General features: G+C 46.1%; 1 protein-coding gene across 1 annotated transcript in view; it reads left to right on the top strand.

The window, feature by feature from the left end:
• Positions 1–1,298: 1,298 nt before the first annotated feature.
• The window catches only part of LOC108522834 (probable palmitoyltransferase ZDHHC14), a gene marked incomplete at its 5' end in the record, with an annotated part of 95,347 nt that continues 75,449 nt past the window's right edge, over positions 1,299–21,196 (top strand). Inside the window, 2 exons of the mRNA XM_017863275.1 lie at positions 1,299–1,329; positions 11,732–11,890. Coding sequence (XP_017718764.1) covers positions 1,299–1,329; positions 11,732–11,890 — 190 coding nt within the window. The remainder of the gene's footprint in view (positions 1,330–11,731; positions 11,891–21,196) is intronic.

A 21,196-nucleotide genomic window follows, 5' to 3' on the forward strand; every position in this document is an offset into this window, starting at 1 on the left:
CTTGCTTTATAAATCTAGGTACTCTGTGTTAGGTGCATATATATTTAGGATAGTTAGTTTCTTGCTTTGAATTGAATGCTTTGCCATTATGTAATGCCCTTCTTTGTCTTTTTTTTTTTTTTTAATCTCTGTTGGTTTAAAGTCTGTTTTGTCTGAAATTAGGATAGTAACCCCTGCTTTTATTCTGTTTTCCATTTGCTTGGTAGATTTTTCTCCATCCCTTCATTTTGAGCCTATGGGTGTCACTGCTTTTGAGATGGGTCCCTTGAAGACAGCATACCATTGGGTCATTGGGTCTTGCTTCTTTATCCAGGTTGCCACTCTGTGCCATCTTTTTTTTTTTTTTTTTTTTTAAACAAGGTCTTGCGCTGTCACCCAGGCTGGAATGCAGTGGCACAATCTCAGTTTGGTGCAACCTCTGGCTCCCAGGTTCAAGCAATTCACCCACCTCAGCCTCCTAAGTATCTGGAACTACAGGCACACACCACCATGCCCAGCTCATTTTTTGCATTTTTAGTAGATTTGGGCTTTCTCCATGTTGGCCAGGCTGGTCTCAAGCTCCTGGCCTCAAGTGATATGCCCACCTGGGCCTCCCAAAGTGCTGGGATTACAGGTGTGGGCCACCATGCCCAGCCGACCCTATGCCTTTTAATTGGGGCATTTCCCATTTACATTCAAAGTTAGTATTGATATGTGCAGATTTGATCTTGTCATCACATTGTTAGCTGGTTATTATGCAGGCTTGTTTGTGTGGTTGCTTTATAGAGTCACTGGTCTGTGTACTTAAGTGTGTTTTTGTAGTGGATGGTAATAGTCCTTCCTTTCCATATTTAGTGCTCTTTTCAGGATCTCTTTTAATGTAGGTCTGGTGGCAAGGAATTCCTCAACATTTGCTTTGAAAAGGATCTTATTTCTCCCTCATTTATGAAGCTTAGTTTGGCTGGATATGAAATTCTTGTTTGGAAATTCTTTTCTTTAAGAATGCTGAACATAGCCCAATCTCTTCTGACTTTTAGGGTTTCTGCTGAAAGATATGCTGTTAACCTAATAGGGTTCCCTTTGTAGGTGAACTGCCTCTTCTCTCTACATTTTTTAACATTGTTTCTCTCATTTTCATCTTGGAGAATCTGATGATTATGTGTCTTGTGGATATTCTTCTTGTGTATTATTTTGCAGGAGTTCTCTTCATTTCCTGAATTTTAATGTCAGCCTCTCTAGCAAGGTTGGGGAAGTTTACATGTATGATATCCTGAAATAGTTTTCCAAGTTGCTTGCTTTTTCCCTGTCTCTTTCAGGGACACCAAAGAGTCGTTGATTTGGTCTCTTTACGTAAGTCCATATTTCTCAAAGGTTTTATTCATTCTTTTTTCTTTATTTTTATCTGACTGAGTTATTTCAGAGCCAGTCTTAAAGCTGTGAGATTCCTTCCTCAGCTTGGTATGTTCTGCTGTTAATACTTGTGATTTCATTATGAAATTCTTATAGTATGTTTTTCATCTTTCTCAGATCAGTTTGGTCCTTTTTTATGACTCTTTCGTCTGTCAGCTTCTGTATCATTTTATTGCAATTCCTAGATCCCTTGGATTGGATTTCAACTTTCTCCTAGATCTCAATAATCTTTGTTGCTATCCATACTCTGAATTCTACTTCTGTCTTTCAGTCATTTCAGCCTGGTTAAGAACTCTTGCTGGGAAACTAGTGCAATTGTTTGGAAAGAAGACACTCTGGCTATTTGAGTTGCCAGAGTTCTTGGGCTGGCTCGTTCTCATCTGTGTGGGCTGGTGGTCCTTTAACTGTGGTGTAAGTTGAGTACAGTCACTAGACTTTTCTGGATGTTTCCAGAGGACCAAGGCTTTGTACAAGGTCTTTATTTATAGTTAATTATTGTCCTTGGTTTCACATGGGGAGTATATTAGCAAAGTGTTGTTTTTGTTGTTGTTGTTGTTGTTGTTTTTCGGTTTTTGGTGTTGAAGTTTTGGGCTTTGATACAGTCGATGGCACTTAAGCATAATGGCCAGCAGGTGGGCTCTTCCTCAGCCATGTGGCTCCTCGGCATTTCCACATATTTGCAGCTGTATGCCCTCTCAGTGTTCTGAGGTGTAGGCTCCTCTCCCACTTAGGTGCTGGCTGCAGATCTCAGCTTGGCACTCCCGGGCTGCCCACTGCAGCTCTGGGGTAAGCTCAGGCTTTATATTCTGTCCCTATATTGGAAGCAGAGGAAGGGCCCTTAGCAGTGGTTGTAGCAGAAGGCCTTTCACTTCTGTCGTGGGGCTTCACCCAGCAAGAGATGCAGAGCCACGATCAATCATTGCGATTGGCCTGGGCTGGGGCAGCTGTGCTGTGGACCTAAGTGGAGGGGACCCTTTCTGGTGATGAGCAGGGTGAGTGGGTGGGTCCCAGGGGAGACAGCCTGGCCTCTTCTCCTTAGGGCAACTGCAGCTTGCTGGCAGTATGGTTGAAGCACGCAGGGTCTTTGCTCCTTTCCCACTCCAAGGGCAGCAAGGCAGCATCCTTGCGGTGGCAGTGGCAATGGCCAAGGAACTCTCAGTTGCCTCTAGGAGCTGCACCTCAGAGAACTGCTAAGCTGCTGGTCTGGATGGGAGTGAACACTGGGAGTGTTCAGCCAAGGGGTAGGGAGGCTGCACTGCTGGCCTGAGTTGGGGACTCTACTTCTTGAGGAGTGCGGCGGGGGGGGCTCACAGGGAAGAGAGACTGAACCCCTCTCTGTATGGTGGCTGTGGTGTGCTGGAGGTGCCAGCACAGTGACTAGGCCCTTCGTCCCTTCCCCAGCCCGAGGGCAGTTAGGGCAGTACCACTGCAGCTGCAATGGCAGGAAAGAACTTTAATCTACATCTTTTATAATTTGGGATTTTTCCTTTTGCATTGTAAGAAAGCGGAGTCCGGTGACTGTATATGGTAACAAATAGACATTTGATCCCTGAATTTGGGGCAGGAATAAATCTGATGGGAGACAAATGGATCTATCAGGATGGAAGTGCTCTGCTATTCCTTCAGGAAGAAAAGATGACTTACTTGAAGTCACAGGCAGAAGTTAAACAGCTGATAGAAGGCCTCCGGTGAGCCCAGGAATTCTGTGTGAAACAACTTAATCAACAGGCAGCTTCCCATCCCTGAGCCCACACACTGCACAGCCCCAATTTCTTCATCCCCAGCTCCCCTAACTTTTGCCCACAGGCTGATTGCAAGGGTAACACTAGATGTAGGTACTGTTATTATTTCTGTCTCCATGCCAACAACGTCCACCAATTGGTTGGGGGACTATATGAAGGAGGAGACCATTTCAAACTTTTACATACTCTTTCAAAATGCTTGTGTATAAAATTTCCTTGAAAATACTGACTTGTAGGCCGGGCGCGGTGGCTCAAGCCTGTAATCCCAGCACTTTGGGAGGCCGAGACAGGCGGATCACGAGGTCAGGAGATCAAGACCATCCTGGCTAACACGGTGAAACCCCGTCTCTACTAAAAAACACAAAAAATTAGCCGGGCGAGGTGGTGGGCGCCTGTAGTCACAGCTCCTCGGGAGGCTGAGGCAGGAGAATGGCATGAACCCGGGAGGTGGAGCTTGCAGTGAGCTGAGATCCAACCACTGCACTCCAGCCTGGTCGACAGAGCGAGACTCCGTCTCAAAAAAAAAAAAGAAAAATACTGACTTGGGACGGGCACGGTGGCTCATGGCTGTAATCCCAGCACTTTGGGAGGCCAAGGCGGGTGGATCACCTAAGCTTAGGAGTTCAAGACCAGCCTGGCCAACATGGCAAAACCCCATCTCTACTAAAAATACAAAAAAATTAGCTGGGTGTGGTGGCAGGAGCTTGTAGTCCCAGCTACTCGGGAGGCTGAGGCAGGAGAATTGCTTGAACCCAGGAGGCAGAGGTTGCAGTGAGCCAAGATTGTGCCATTGCACTCCAGCCTAGGTGATAAGAGTAAACCTCTGTCTCAAAAAATAAATAAATTAATTTTAAAAAATACTGACTCATATATACTTGCCTAACTGCTAGAGGTTTTCCCCCAAAAATTCTGGTGTTTGACCCACTAGCTATTGCAAATGCCTATTATTCCTTTCTCAATTGCTGTATTTAAACCACAAAGAGCAGCCCAAAGAGGCAGAGGCACAATTGTTGCCAACAACCAAAGGAAACCAAAAATACAAAAGAAACCCCAAAACCAGAAAAATTGAGTAGAGCAGGAACCCTCCCTCTGCTTCTCTCTTTGTGCCACATGACACAGGCCACAGGTGTTTGTGATCTCCAGAGATGAGAGAAAGACTTCATGATTGGCCACTGGCCTCAGGCTAGAACACCGAAGAAAAAGTTCCTTTGTGCTAAGATTGGTATGTGAAGCCCTGGCTTTCCAGCCCCCTTGTTCCTATCTGCCCTGGATGCAAGCGTGCCTGAAAGCCATGGGCCTAGGCAGCTGTTGGATGCATTGTGTGGAAGAAAGAACAGCGGGGCTCCCTGAGGTACACAGCTGGCCTCCTCAGCCGGCCGTTTCTGGGGGTGCCACCTGGCCATGCAAGGTTTGCTCTGGATCAGCAGCAGCTTGTGGACAAGTTTTGAAAGAGTCAGATCCACAGAGCACCTTGGAAAGGTGTCCTCTGCAAGGGAGGGGCTGAAAGCACAAGAGTGGCCTGCCTGGTGGACAGCATTGCAGCACTTGAGGGCCTGCGGCTGTGATTCCCAGGCGGGGTGGAGGTGCAGGAGCATGGCAGTCCTCCGTCTTGGGCATCTCCTATGTGCTAGACCCTCTGCTGGACAATAGGGACTTGAAAGTGGATAGGCCATGGTCACTGCCCTGGAGCAGCAGGAAGATCTGGAAACAAATCCTCCTGACATCATCGGTACTGGGTCTTCCCTCCAGCCTGTAAACACCACCAGCAGAGAAGAAGTCTGAGTTCCTGCTGTGTCCCCAGCTCAGAGCCCAGAGCTGGCCCACAGTAGAAGCACAATACAGATCTAGTGGCTGGATAAATAAACAAGGCAGGCGCAGTGAGAGCCCAAAGGAGGAAACAAGTAACTCTGCTTGCAAAGTGTTTTCACAAGAGAAGCTGGAACTGGCCATGAAAGGATAGGATTATCTGCACAGACAGCAGGAGAGGGAATCCTGAGCAGAGAGAATATCACATGCAAATGCCTGGAAGTAGAAAACAGCATTGCCCGCTCGGGGAAACCCAAGGAGGCCACTGTCTTTTGAGCATAGGCTCCATGGAAGATCGTGCAAGGAGAGAGAAGGTTCACGGATTGTGTGCTGCATGAGAGGGACTGAGTTTCTTGGTGGGACTTGGATTTAGAAAGCTGACTCTAAGGGCCAGGAGAACAGATCAGATCAGAATGGGTGGCAAGACAGGCTCGAGACTTGCTGTGCTCACCAGACAACCCAGCAGAGCCCTCCCAGGACCCCAGCGGCCCTCCGCAGCCCCTGGTGCAGCACTGGCTTATAGTAAATCCTTCATAAATATTGGTTGACTTTTTTCGTGGCAAAGCTGGGCCCCGAATCCAGGTCTTCTGATCCTTCAATTTCTTTTACATAAAGAGCTCTCCAAATATTTAGTCAGAGTTTTGGGTTTGGGTTTAATTCTTAAGCTTCAGTTTACTATCTTTTGAATTCTAGCTTTCAGCATTTCACCTCTTTGTAACAGAGGTTCAATCTTTTAAAAAATGCACTTTGGAACTAAAGATCAATAGAGTTTATCTTCAGGAGTGCCAGCAAATACTCGCTTTTTCAAGTCATTGCTACTCAGAACTAGGCTATTTAAATAATTGTAGTGTTGAAAAGTTTGTCATTCCTGCATTTTAAAATAATCACCTTCACGATTCAGTTTCTAAACTTTTCTGATGAAATGAACACAAATGTTTGATTGAATTCATATTTTTTAAAAAGATATCAGGTCTAGTTTTTCTACCCATGTTTGCAGGAGTATATAGAGGCAATAGATTCCACAGCTGACATAAGGATTATTATTAATCTAGGCCTCAGTGGCACCCAGCTGGCATAGAGACCTGACCTTATCTTTGATGGGTTCAAAACTAGTGATTTCTATCCAGTGCTCAGGGGAAGCACACAGCCGTGCCATCTCTTTGTTCTCTCCTTATTACAGAATCAGTTGCAAGGCCTCCCTCTTCTTAAGGCCCCTGCTTTTGGAGCTCAGCGCCTCTCCAGATGCCTGTGATGTTAGTGCCATTTGATGGGGCAGCCACCTGGGGTGCCAGGCAAATGGGGCATCTGCCAAAAGAGGGTGTCCTGCTTGGCAGGGCAAGGCCACCCAGAGTCCTTGGACTGGCTCCACAGCTGTTCAGTTATTCTAAGCAGAAGGTTTGGGCCTCAGGAAGAGAGAAGTAGAAGACCTGCTTCATCCTCCTGCCGTAGCCGCGCCCTGCCCTCCACACTGCCTGCTCTCCCTCCAACCTGGAACTTTAATTTTCCATGAATAATTCATGGTCAGTAGCAGTTCAAAGCACTCTCCTTAACTCTGGGATTGTACTTTCACAAACACCAAAGCCTTAGGCTAAAGGGCTATGGCAGATTTCCAGACCTCTGACAGCCATTTAAAGAAGACCAAGGCTGGGCACAGTGGCTCATGCCTGTAACCACTTTGGGAGGCCAAGGTGGGAAGATCATTTGCTTGAGGCCGGTTGCTCAAGACCAGCCTGGGCAACATAGTAAGACCCTGTCTCTACAAAAAAATTTAAAAATTAGGCTGGGCACAGTGACTCATGCCAGTAATCCCAGCACTTTGGGAGGCCAAGGCAGGTGGATCACCTGAGATCAGGAGTTTGAGACCAGCCTGGCCAACATATAGTGAAACACCATCTCTACTAAAAAAAATACAAAAATTAGCTGGGCGTGGTGGTGCACACCTGTAGTCCCAGCTACTTGGGAAGCTGAGGCAGGAGAATGGCTTGAACCTGGGAGGCAGAGATTGCAGTGAGCCAAGATCAAACCACTGTACTCCAGCCTGGGTGACAGAGCAAGACTCCGTCTCTCAAATAAATGAATAATTTTAAAAATTTAAAAATTAGCCAGGCATGGTGGTGAATATCTGTAGTCCCAGCAGCTTGGGAGGCTGAGGTGGGAGGACCACCTGAGCCTGGGAGGTCAAGTGAGCTATGATAGCACCACTGCACTCCAGCCAGGGTGACAGAGTGAGACTATTTCTAAAAATTAAAAATATTTATATATTTTTAAAGAAGACTGCAGGGAGGGGCATACCTTTTGGAGCCCTTAAATCATGACATGTTGAGTCGTGAGTACTGTCAGTGAGAGCAGCCCTGCTTGGGGGCAGAATGGCACAGCTCTTCAGATACCCTGAGCTGTTCTAAATCACCAAATACTCTGTGTGAAAATGCTTGGGTATGGGTGTGTTCTGTGATGTGGCCCCTCACCTGACTAAGCTTGTTCTCTAAGTTTAGCTCTTTATCATGCAAGTGAGTGTATTTGAGTACATAATAAAGAGGCACATAGGAATGTGTGGACCGGGGAGTATTTACTGGCACCCCATAGTGGGGTTCTCAAACCTGAAAGTTTCTATCACTGGGGAATCTCAGTGAAAGGCAAATTCCCATTCCACAGTTGGGACAAGCCAAGAATCTGCTTCTCTGCTAGGCTGTCAGATGATATGGATGCTGGTGGATCACTCTTGGAGCAGGGCTTCTCATCGTTGACTGCAGATTCCCATCTGTATTACTCCATTTTCACTCTGCTATAAAGAACTACCTGAGGCTGGATAATTTATAAAGAAAAGAGGTTTTATTGGCTCATGGTTCCATAGGCTGCACAGGAAGCATGGCTGAGGAGGTCTCAGGAAACTTACAATCATGGAGGAAGGAAAAGAGGAAGGAAGGAAAAGAGGAAGGTCTTAAATGGCCGGAGCAGGAGGAAGAGGGTGCAAGGGGAGGTGCTACACACTTTTAAACAACCAAATCTCATGAGAACTCACTATCAGGAGAACAGCAAGGGGGAAAACCCACCTGCATGATCCAATAACCTCCCACCAGACCCCTCCTCTGACATTGGGGATTACAATTCAACATGAGATCTGGGCAGGGACACAAAACCAAACCATATCAACATCTCGGAGGAGTTTTTAGACATCTCAGTGCCTGATATGGTTTGGCTGTGTCCCCATCCAAATCTCATCTTGAATTGTGATTCTCATAATCCCCATGTGTCATGGGAGGGACCCAGTGGGAGGTAATTGACTCATGGGGGCAGTTACCTCCATGCTATTCTCATGATAGTGAGTGAGTTCTCATGAGATCTTTGTTTGGCACTTCTCCTTCCTGCCACCATCTGAAGAAGGATGTGTTTGCTTCCCCTTCTGCCATGATTGTGAGTTTCTTGAGGCCTCACCAGTCCTTCAGCACTGTGAGTCAATTAAACCTCTTTCCTTTATAAATTACCCAGTCTCGGATATGTCCTTATAGTAGCATGAGAATGGACTAATACAGTAAATTGGTATTGGGTAGTGGGGCACTGCTATAAAGATACCTGAAAATGTGGAAGCGACTTTGGAAGTGGGTAACAGGGAGAGTTTGGAACAGTTTGAAGGACTCAGAAGAAGATAGGAAGATGTGGGAAAGTTTGGAACTTCCTGGTGACTTGTTGAATGGCTTTGACCAAAATGCTGACAGTGATGTGGACAATGAGTCCAGGCTGAGGTGGTCTCAGATGGAGATGAGAAACTTCTTGGAAACAAGAATAAAGGTGACTCTTGTTATGATATAGCAAAGAGACTGGTGGTATTTTGTCCCACCCTAGAGATTTGTGGAAATTTGAACTTGAGAGAGAGGATTTAGGGTACTGATGGAAGAAATTTCTAAGCAGCAAAGCATTTGAAAGGTGACAGAGCATAAAAGTTTGGAAAATGCAGTAAATGCAGTTTGGAAAATCAGAAAATGCTTAATCATGCAGTAGAAAAGAAAAACCCATTTTCTGGGGAGAAATTCAAGCTGACAGCAGAAATTTGCATAAGAAACAAGTTGCTGAATGTTAATCACCAAGACAATGGGGAAAATGTCTCCAGGGCATGTCAGAGACCTTCACGGCAGCCCCTCCCATCACAGGCCCAGAGGTCTAGGAGGAAAAAATGGTTTCCTGGGTCAGGTCCAGGGCCCCCCCTGCTGTGTACAGCCTATGGACTCTAACCCAGCCACTCCAGCCATGGCTAAAAGAGGCCAAGGTTCAGCTCAGGCCATAGCTTCAGAGGGTGCAAGCCTCAAGCCTTGGCAGCTTCCATGTGGTGTTGGTCCAGTGGGTGCACAGAAGACAATAACTGAGGTGTGGGAATCTCCACCTAGATTTCAGAGGATGGGTGGAAACGCCTAGATGTCTAGGCAGAAGTTTTCTGCAGGGGTGGAGCCCTCATGGAGAACCTCTGTGAGGGCAGTGCAGAAGGGAAATGTGGGGTCAGAGCCCCCACACAGTGTCCCAACTGGGGCACTGCCTAGTGGAGCTGTGAGAAGAGGGCCACCCATCTTCAGACCCCAGAATGGTAGATCCACTGACAGCTTGCACCTTATGCCCAGAAAAGCTGAAGACATTCAATATCAACCGTGAAAGCAGCTGGGAGGGGGGCTGTACCCTGCAAAGTCATAGGGCAGAGCTGCCCAAGGCTGTGGGAGCCTACCTCTTGCATCAGTATGATCTGGATGTGAGACATGGAGTCAAATGAGATTATTTTGGAACTTTAAGGTTTAATGACTGACCTATTAGATTTCAGACTTGCATGGGGCCTGTAGCCCATTTGTTTTGGCCAATTTCTCTGATTTGGAACAGGTGTAACTTACCCAGTGCCTGTATCCCCATTGTAGTTAGGAAATAGCTAACTTGCTTTTGATTTTATAGGCTTATAGACAGAAGAAACTTGCCTTGTCTTTGGACTTGGACTTGGACTTTTGGGTTAATGCCGGAATGAGCTAAGACTTTGGGGGACTGTTGGAAAGGCATGGTTGTGTTTTAAAATGTGAGGACATGAGATTTAGGATGAGCCAGGGCAGAATGATGTGGTTTGGCTGTGTCTCCACCCAAATCTCATCTTGAGTTGTGGTTCCCATTATCTCTACATGTCATGGGAGGGAACCAGTGGGAGGTAATTGAATCATGGAGGCAGTTACCCCCATGCTGTTCTTGTGATAGTGATCTCACGAGATCTGATTCTTTCATAAGAGGCTTTTCCCCCTTTGCTTGGCACCTCTCCTCCCTGCTGCCATGTGAAGGACCTGTTTGCTCCCCTTTCTGTCATGATTATACATTTCCTGATACCTCCCCAGCCCTACGGAACTGTGAGTCAACTAAACCTCTTTCCTTTATAAATTATCCAGTCTCAGGTATGTCTTTAATAGCAGCATGAGAACAGACTAATATAATGCCCAACACCAATGAAAGAATCTCTGAGGGCAGGACCAGGATCTCAGCAGTTCTGCTCAATGATTATTGCCCAGGATGAGTTGGTGTGGTGTGAGGGGCCTGAGTGGGTGACGGGACTGATTCCTACCACTTTGGAAATTAGCCAAAAGTATCTTGCAACCATCTCTGATAGTATGTGCTTTAAGAGGGTGAGAGTTAAAATGAACACTTATCTTTAACGTTACCAGCTCTGACGCTCCCCAGGACTGATCCAGTCCCTTAGGTCTGGCTTACATCTATCAGCCAGAGAGTCTCAGCTGAAGCCCTCATGGAAGTTCTTGCTCTTCTCCATCCACCCTGTGCTCCTGTTCTCGACTACACAGCCAGCTGCCCTAACTTTTTCTTGGCAAGGCTAATAGGGCTGTGAGGAGTCTAGGTGAAATAAAACTGGAAGTTTTATCTTCCCAGAGAGAGGGGTTCTCAAACCTTGCCCACATGAGAACAACCCGGGTCATTCTGATTTAATGAATCTGGGACAGGGTTCATACCTTAGGGGAATTTTAGAAACTCCCGTGTGATCTTAATGTGAAATCAGAGACTATAAGATAAAATTGAAATTTAAAAATTCTACATGTTTGTATTTTCATTGACATTTTAGAACTGGTTCTAAAATTAAAGGTGCTATTGAGATGATAAAATGTAGAAATGATTTTCAAAATACACATTTAATGATTTTTTTTTTAATGCATTTTCACGATCTGCATTCTCCCCTCCCATTCTATACTTGGCATTTTTGAGGAAGCCAATGGGAAAAGTGAAGGGACCCTGGAGCTGGATTTGGAGTCCAGCATTCCAGGAGAGGGAATTAAGGTGGTGTGTTAATGAGGGCAAGGCTAGCAGCAGTAACAAGTAACACCCTAGCCTTCCCAGGTTTCAGGCAGGCGTTTGGTGCTCATAGACCTCTGCAGGCGGGAAGAGGTCAGGGTGGCCCTCCTATGTGCAGTCAGGCTACTCCCCAGCTGTGGCTCCCAAGGTGGCCCGGGGCCTCTCCTGCCGCCTGCAGGGAGGGGAGGGGGAAGAAAAAAAGGGGTGGGGCTCCATGGGGAGAGCCTGGCTGGGCGGGGCCATGTGTGCTGTGCTCCATTGGCCAGAGCTCAGTCATGTGGCCCCTGCACGTGTGCAATGAAGGAGGCTTGGGCCCCAGTGGAGAACGAGTCCCAGAGCCCTGACCTGAGTAAAGTGTGGGCACCGGGGCCCTGCCAGCCACTGTGCCTGCTGCCCTGGAGCTCACACTCCAGGCAGACAGGTCCTGCCAAGGCCGAGGGAGGCTCTGAAGGTGTGCGCTCTTTCTCTTCTTTTCTCCACAGATATTGCAAACGGCACCAGTTCAGGGGGGTACCGCCCGCCTCCCAGAACCAAAGAAGTCATCATCAATGGCCAGACCGTGAAACTTAAATACTGTTTCACCTGCAAGATTTTCCGGCCCCCTCGCGCCTCCCATTGCAGCCTTTGTGATAACTGCGTAGGTAAGTAGTGCCTGGGCGGAGTCTGGCAGGAGCCCAGGTCCTCCGGGTGGGCTCTGCGCCTCTCCAGCCCCGCGCCACGGAACACTCAGTAATGGTTAATATTTCAGCGCATTTGCATCTTGCCACTGATTGAGTTCATCGGGCCTAGAGTCACTAAATCTCTTTTTTATTCTCTTTACACCCTGCACTGCCCTTGGCTGCGCCTACCCCAGCACAGGCACCAGAATGGGGTCCTCTGTCTCCCAAGGCTGCCAGGTCAGCAGGCACTTGAAATAAAGTCATGTCGTCCCCAGGTTCCTCGATTGCCGCAGGGCTGGCCACACACGTACGGGAGGCACCCTTGTGCAGTCGTTTGTCCCGACTCCTCAGAAGGGCTGGGGGCGTTCAATCCCCAGTCCTTCCGGGGACAGGAAAAGAGGCAGGGTCCGGGAGCCTTCTCCTTCCGGGGCTGGAGTTAAGATCTGTATTCTTCCCGGAGAGCACCAAGGCCTCCCCTCTCTGCCTCCCAACTTCCGCCAGGACAGGCTAGGGAAATAGGCAGAGGGGACTGAGAGCTCAGAGGTCTGCAGCTGTAAGGCTGGGCCCTACCACCGGCCCAGCACTGGCCTTCTACAAGTGACCCGGGCCCAGCCTCTGGGATTATTTGGCAAGCACCTCTTGTCACTGCAGACTGAGAGCTGCTCCCCACACCCACTGACCCTCTTCTCTCTGTAGCTGGAGCTGCCTAGAGATGAGGTTGGCAAGGAGATGGCAGAACACCCAAGTGACAGGAAGGGAAGCAATTAGAGGACAAAAGCTTTGCCACAGTGGGGAAGACTCGTAGCCTGCCTCTAGCGGAAGTGACCAGGGGTATTCCTGGGAGAATAAGCAATGGAAACCCTGTTACCTTATAACTGAAAGGATAGGAGTGCGCCTCAGAACAAACCTAACTTCCCTTAGTAGCACAGCATTGATTGCCAACACTCTTCGGGAGTCTTAGAATTTGTAGTCTCAATTCTTCTTGAGACAAATAAGATTTTATAATGTACGTCCTGCTGTACAAAGCAGTCATCCATTTATTTGTCTTAAATTAACTTTACCCTAACTTTAATAAGCTGCAGTTTGGCACAAAGCTCATGTTTTCGCTGTCAGGCCTCGTCTTGGTTTTCTTAACGTAGATAAATTACTTTCAGCCTTGCCTCCCCAACAGAACAGTGTAGAATGTGTTCTGTTTCTCCCATGTAGGAAGTAGCTGATAGTTAAGAGCATGGAATATGGCACTGCACAGCCTGGGTTCAAATACCAGCTGTGTGACAGGCAAGGCGCTGAAACACTGTGTGCCTCAGTTTCCTCTTCTCGGTAGTGGGGTTGATAACTGCCTGCCGCATGGGATGGTGGAGAGAATAAATGAATGAACAGGTGGAAAGTGTCTGGCATGTAGCAAACATTCTGTAATTGTTAGCTGCTCGTGCTCTTGTTAATCCTCCTCCCTTGATAGTTTTGATTGGCTTTTTCTGGACAATGTCTTGACTTTCTGTAGATGCAATGACCAAAACTACGCCTAGTTCTCCATGTGGGGGCATACCAGGGTTTCTACGAGGACACATGACAACCTTTGTTTGAGCACCAATACCCTTCCTGGTGACACCAGCCCCAGTGTCCATGCCATTCTTACCTTGGGGACAATTTAAGCTGAAGGAGCACAGCATCTTAAATGTCTTTGGGAAAACCGTCTACCTGTAGGAGTTCTCAGCACCCTTTCTTGGGTTGTAATTTTGACCTCCAGGCCTATGACATGATGGGACAGTGTGTGTCTTACACTTGTGCACATAAACTCTTCTGTCATTCTGCAAACCTTCTCCTGGAGGTCTAATGCCTTATTCTAGTTTGTATTTTGATAGGTAGGGTGTTGTTATCTACAAAACTAAAGGTCTTACTGGGCACTTCCTTCTCTTTATCGTTTATAAAAACTTTTTACTTATTTCTAAACACCCCCAGTATTTCCACTCATTTATCCTGTTTCTTGTCTCTAGGCTAGAATTTTTTTTTTTTTTTTTTTTTTTTTTTTTTTTTTTGAGATGGAGTCTTGCTCTGTCATCCAGGCTGGAGTACAGTGGCGTGATCTCGGCTCATTGCAACCTCCACCTCCCAGGTTCAAACAATTCTCCTGCCTCAGCCTCCTGAGTAGCTGGACTACAGGCACATGCCACCATGCCCAGCTAATTTTTTTGTATTTTTCTTTGAGACAAGGTTTCACCATGTTGACCAGGCTGGTCTTGAACTCCTGGCCTCAAGTGATCCACCTGCCTCGGCCTCACGAAGTCCTGGGAATACAGATGTGAGCCGCCGCTCTCAGCCTAGGCTAGATTTTTAATCACAGTCAAAACTTTCTTCTCAATCTCCTGTGACTTACTGTTTTAAAATTCCTTTTGGATTATTACCAGACATGTTCTGAAAGTTCATATAATCACATTTGTTCCCTCCCATTGCCCACAGATGTTTGTGTCCTTTAAAGAACCCTGATGAATGAAATGTAAAAGCCCCTTATCACAACTATGCCTTTGCCTGGTGACAGTGTACTTCTGCATGTGAGTGTTTCCAGTAGGATCCTCTCCTGTGTACTCTACCAGCCATGAACCCAGAAGCCACCAGCCTATAATAGGCCAGGAGCCAGGCCTCCACCTTTCTGGTAAATCAAAGTCATGGTGGCCACCCAGCATCCGCAACCGAACATGGTGGTGGTCTATATGTGGGAGACCCAGAACTGGAAGGAGAAAGGGAAAGGAGAGGAAGTGGGGAAGTTTGGAGCAGGGTCTAGAGGAGGAAGACTGGAGCCCAGGAGCACATCAAAAGCTGCAGCCTCTGAGTGGTGCTCAGGGCCAGCTCCGTGGGGAACAGGTGAAGAAGTAGCATATGAGTGATCTAAAGTAAAGCTACCCACAGGGCTCCTCAAAACACCACCTAGTGACTGAAACCTGCATAGCTTCGGTTTTCAGGTTAATTACGGGACACTTGGGCCTTTGGTTGACTGATGAGCAGGACAGCGGATTGGACCTTCTGCATTCAGGAAAATAGAGTTGAAGGCAAATGTCTCCCACTGAGAAGTGTAATTGCAGAGTTAGCCATGATCTTATTTTTAGATGGAAAGTTTTTACTGAAAGAATTCTTTTGCAGCAAGGGAAATAGCACAGTGGTATACTGAAAGTTGAGGTGGGAACTTGTGGCTTCCCTTACTTTGTAATGAGTGGGTTTGAGCTGGTCCTTCCCAAGCACAATAAATAAATGTCATTTGGCATGGGAGAGGAGAGAAGAAAAATGCAGCTTCCCAGGCCATTCAGAAGAGCAATTTTCTTTGCTAAATAAGTTTGAAAGTCATAGGGGCCTTTTCAGTTGAAGACTGAGGAAGGAGCTTTCTCTGGTCAAATATAAAGTTGGTTGGCAGACCCCAGTGGTTGGGGACCTGGCTCGGAGAACACAGAGGCCAGGGCTGAATCCTGGTCCACTCATTGAGTAATACTGGAACCTGGCAAGTTATCTGAATGTTCCCAGCTGTTACCACGTCTGTAAAATGGATGTGATCCTAGTGCTACCCTGTAGGTTTCTTTTGAAGGTTAACTGAGATAGTGCCTACCACAGCACCCAGCAGACCTGCGGCACACTGAGGGGCCAGTAAGCGCATGGCTGGCCACTGATGTTCTCATCAGTGACGGGAATGCCGCCGTCAGTGCTCCCAAGTAATTGATTAAAACAAGCATCTTCAGAAAGCAGTAGGAATCACCTTGTTTCTCTGTATCTGGAAGGATTTAGATGATCTGCTGTGATCAATGTGAATATATTTTCTGTCTCTTTCTGACGTTGTCCCTGTTGCCTGTTTCCATCTGTCTCTTCCTCTGAATCCTTGTCTGTCTCTCTGGTTCTCTCTGAGTCTTGCCATCGCGTTACTTCTGCACATGTGGAACACAGCATTTCGGGTTGTTTATTTATTCAGGCGGGCTTTGAGGTTGTGGGATATTTTTAAACAACCAACAGCTGGGGCCAGGGAGCCACCTCTTCTCTCTCAGATCCTCATATCCCTCAAATCATTAAAGCAAGAGAAACTGAAGGAGCTGAAGAGGCAAAACATGGGCCTGTGAGACCCTCTCAGGCTCACTACGTATGTCCTAAAGCCCCAGGTGCATGCTACCCTCGTTTTTCTGACGGGGAAGGCCCTAGGAGGGATGTCTGTCCTCTGGTGGGCCCTAGTCCAGTGTCAGAATGGCCAGCAGCTTTCGCTGGAATGGGTATTTTTAGTACAGCCTAGACCTGTCATAAAAAGGGATTTACGTGTACTGGATTTAATCACACTCTGTGGAGAAACTAATAACAAAGTTTGCTAGACAGTAAGATGAAACACTGCCAGTATTTGCAAACCAGTTATACAAGAGTCTACCTTACTCTGACCAGACCCAGGCAGCTTAGTCTAGAGACTCAGAGGTGGCCTCTGGAGGCAGCTGCAGCCTGGGTCCCAGCCCTGCTGTCCTGTCTGGGCACAGGGACTGTCTCTGCACCTGCGATGCCACATCTGGAGGGGCTGTGAAGATAAAGGAAGTAGTACATGGAGCCCTCAGGCCTTGCCAGCCCCTGGGGGGCACCAAGCAGCACCAGCCTCCTCCCACATCCAGGACGTGGCCTGGTCCCTTGTCTTCTGTCCTGTCATTTTTGGTGTGGGTGCCACAAAGAACCTCCAGGCGCCCTCTGCAGGGACTCAGTGTCCAGTCGCTTTTATTTCTGGCAGGACTTTCCCACACTCTTAACTCCTTACAAGCTCCCTTTCTCATTCCCCCACCTCTTTCTGGCTGTGCTCTTCCTCTCCTGGGCACTTGACTTCATCTTACTGCACACTCTGCCTTCTGTCCCACAGTGTCTCCCCGCTTGTTGCTCTCACTGCTTCCTCAGTGTGTGGGTTTCTGAGCTCAGACTGCAGATACCTTGTGTGTTGCATACACTCTGCTGTGTGCTGCCCTCAAGAACCCAGCCACTGCTTCACAGTTGTGCATTAAGAGGTTGGACATGGCAGAGATTTGGTCCTGTAGCTGCCTTCTGGTGTGGATTAGCACATGGCAATGTCTTTGTAACTATTTGGGTATGATGAGGGGGCTATTAATTTCCCATAGGAAAGCAGGTCATTGGAGGGGAACAGAGGGAGCTGAGATTTGTATCCTTGTTGGAACCAAAACAGACAGGACTTTACTGATTCTCCTGGTTTCCAGTATCTCTTCATTTCACCAACATTGAATAAGCATCTATGTGTTAGGCACTGTGACAATAACTAGGTATGTGAAAATATGAACCAGTCCCCAGGGATCATTATTAAGAGCAGACCAAGGAGAACTCAAGGCAGACAGTATTGTATTTATCATATTACACAGGTTAAAGTGTAATTTTATATTGATTAAGAGTAGAATTAAGTCACCAACGTTTATGCACCAAATAACATTGCATCAAAGTATATAAAGTAAAAGTTGTTAGAAAATGCAAAGGTAGTTTGTTATACACATAATGCTAGTGAGAAACAATAGCATACGTGTCTCAGGTCAACAAACTCTAAGTAGAGTATACCAGTGTATAAGTATAATAAATATATGTTGAACTTCATTTTTACAAAGTGTACTTACCATGTTCAACCATTCATGGAACATTTACAAAAATTAATCATATTAAGCCCAAAACACTTTCCAACTTTCTAAAGGCAGATATCACACTGACAATGTCATCTGATGAAATGATAAAACTAGAAATGAATCACAAAGATAGAAATGCACAAACATACCTAATTGTAATGCTTTTTTAAAAAAAAAACTTTAAAACACTTTTATAAATCTTTCTAAAGCAGCTTTTAAAGAAGCTTTTAATAAATCTTGGGTGACAGAAACTTCAAAACTGCAGTTGTAAAATATTTAGAAAATGGCAGTAAGAACAATGCGAAAGAAAACCATGCCATTCAGAATTCTACATTTTAAACATGAGAAATAGTTAACCTAAACAGAAGAGGAATTAACCGGAAGACTGTCAGGTTGCCGGTAGAATCAACAAGTAGGCTGGAGAATGAGGCTCAGAAACCAGGAACAGTGGAGGAGGCTGGGTAGCCCCGCACAGCCTGTTGCATCTGCAGAAGGATGTTGCCGGAGGCAAGTGCCACAGGTAGGACGTTTGTGGCACCACCACTGAGTTCCCTCTGCTGCAGCTCTCAACTTGAAACTCTGACTGTCTTCAAAGACCACAGCTTCGGATTTAGACACCTGGGCTGGAGCCCTGGCCTGTTTTGTTGCCACACCCAAGCAGACAGCCAGGCGAGGGCGGCGACTGCCCCACACTCAGCATCTACAGTGAGGTTGGGAGGGTGGGGCCCTGCCTCCCACCTATTTTGGGATTCTCCCCAAACAGGAAGTTTGCTTTGATGGTGGATGGCCAATGAAATAAAATACTTCAAAAAGTCTAGTACACAAAACAAAACTGAACTTAGAAGCAAATAAATGAACAAAGCATCCATCTCCAGAAGGCAGAAAAAGAGCAGCAAAATAAGGGAAACCATAAGAAAACAATGACTTAGAAAACAACAACCAATAGGCCGCTGAATCTAATTCTTTAGAAAACAACCAACCAAGGGATTAATGTCTGGTAAGACAAAGAAAATAACAAAGTGGAAGTAGCAGATTCAAATGACACAAAGATAGGTGAGATTGTTTTCTATAATTATTGGGAAATATTTTGCATGTTGTGTAACTCTATGCCAATTGATTTGAAAAATTTCAGTGAAACATGATTGTATAGGAAATGGGTCAGGGAATGAGTAGAAAACTGAAATTGATTACTACGAATGAAAAACTGAAAAGTTTGATGAAGAATCATGTGAGAAAGGTGCTGGGCCCAGACAGCGTACTTCCTATGTTCTGAGTAGTGTCTGAGAGCTTCGGAAAGGTTGAATGGTTTTTCAGTTCATTTCACCAAAATAGTATAACCCTAACACCAAAACCTGACAAAAATAACATGCAAAAATAAAACCCCCACCCTTATGTATAAACATTACAAGCCAACATGAAGACATAGCAAACTTAATCTAGCAGTATAATAAAGAATTAGTCATGACATGGAAGGGTGTATTCCAGGAATGTGATTATTTTTTAATGTAATAAAACTATTAGTATATCAGTAGGTCAAAAGATAAAAGGTATGTATGATCATGATAATAGATACTTAAAAGGGATTTGATAAAATGTGGCATTTGTTCCGTTTTTTGTGTGTGACAGAGTCTTGCTCTGTCGCCCAGGCTAGAGTGCAGTAGTGCAATGTCGGCTCACTGCAACCTCCGCCCCCCGGGTTCAAGTGATTCTCCTGCCTCAGCCTCCTGTGTAGCTGGGATTACAGGTGCACACCACCATGCCTGGCTAATTTTTGTATTTTTAGTAGAGACAAGGTTTCATTATGTTGGCCAGGATGGTCTTGAACTCCTGACTTCAAGTGATTGGCCCACCTTGACCTCCCAAAGTGTTGGGATTACAGGCATGAGCCTCCGCTCCTGGCTGAGACATTCATTTCTAACTGTAGAACTCAGTGTATCAAGATTGAGAGGTGTGGTAGGCAGAATTCTGGCCCCCATGACTGCCCCTTCCCCTCACACCCCCTGAGTTGCTCCAATGGTTATGTCACCTTGCTTGGCAAAAGGGACTCTGTAGATGTCCTAAAAGGTGACTAATCAGCTGACTTAAGAGAGTTTATCCTGGATTATCCAAGGGGCCCAATATAATTCCAATAGCCCTCAAGAGCAGAGCTGGAGAGATGCCGCACAGGAGGCCTGGGTGCCCTTGGAAGGCAGTGAATCCTGCCTCCAGCATGGAGCTGGGGAGAGGCCCTGACTGCAGATGGAGAGGCTCCCCCGGCTGCGGTGCGCTGGGCTCCTGACCCACAAAAATCATGAGATAATGAGTTTGTGTTGTTTGAAGGCCCGTCATTAGTGCTAATTTACTATGTAAAACTATTACTATATGATTAAAAACTAAACAGAAGAATATTTATTTAACATTGTGTTAAAAAGGAAAAAAGCTAACATTTTCTTTATAGCAAAACACTGGCATGATTTACATTAAAATTAGGAAAAAATAGGATGTCTAGTATCATTACTAATATTTTACAATGTCTTTTCTAATGTGGTAATGTAGGAACATAAACACAAATATATAACTATCAAAAAAGAGGAAACAAAATCAGCATATTTTCTAGCTGACAAGAACAATAATAACAGTACCAACAAACATTAGAACTAGTTTTGTATGTTGAGTAGGTTTATCAGTTACCTAATAAATACATTAAAATAGCATACTATGTATCAGTTAGGAATTGTAATAAAAATCAAGACATGTACTCTCCACAAATTTATTTAAATTTAATTAATTATAAGTCAGGGGGCAAGATAAAATAGCTGTGAAATGTAATTAGAAGACCATATAAACAACAAAGATGCAAGGAAACATGTACTATTTGATATTATGAAGTCCTGTGAAGTCCAAAGATGAGTTCCAGAAAGTGACTTCAGGGCCCACGCACATGCTCTTGTGTGTGTACGTGCGTTTGCGTAAGCGACTTCTTCATTGTCCATTTCTGTATTTTCTGTATTTTGCAAATCTGCAAAGTGACCATTAAAATGCACCATTCTTGGTAGGCAGCATCTTACGTTCTGGCTGGGGAAGGCAGAGATAAAGAATGCATTCAGGGCTGGGCGCGGTGGCTCACGCCTATAATCCCAGCACTTTGGGAGGCCGAGGTGGGTGGATCACGAGGTCAAGAGATCGAGACCATCCTGGCCAACATGGTGAAACCCCATCTCTACTAAAAACACAAAAACTAGCTGGGCATGATGGTGCGCCCCTATAATCCCAGCTACTAGGGAGGCCGTGGCAGGAGAATCACTTGAACCTGAGAGGCAGAGGTTACAGTGAGCTGAGATCATGCCACTGCACTCCAGCCTGGGGACAGAATGAGACTCTGTCTCAAAAAAAAAAAAAAATAGAATGCATTCAGGCTGGTCACAGTGGCTCACGCCTGTAATCTCAGCACTTTGGGAGGCCAAGGTGGGCCATTCACTTGAGGTCAGCAATTTGAGACCAGCCTGGCCAACATGGTATAACCCCATCTCTACTAAAAATCCAAAAATTAGCTGGGTGTGGTGGCATGCACCTGTAATCCCAGCTACTAGGAAGGCTGAGGCAGGAGAATCACTTCAACCTGGGAGGCAGAGGTTGCAGTGAGCCGAGATGGTGCCACTGCACTCCAGCCTGGGCGACAGAGCAAGAC

Source organism: Rhinopithecus bieti, unplaced genomic scaffold (assembly GCF_001698545.2).
Source record: "Rhinopithecus bieti isolate Rb0 unplaced genomic scaffold, ASM169854v2 scaffold_70525, whole genome shotgun sequence".
NCBI lineage: Eukaryota > Metazoa > Chordata > Mammalia > Primates > Cercopithecidae > Rhinopithecus > Rhinopithecus bieti.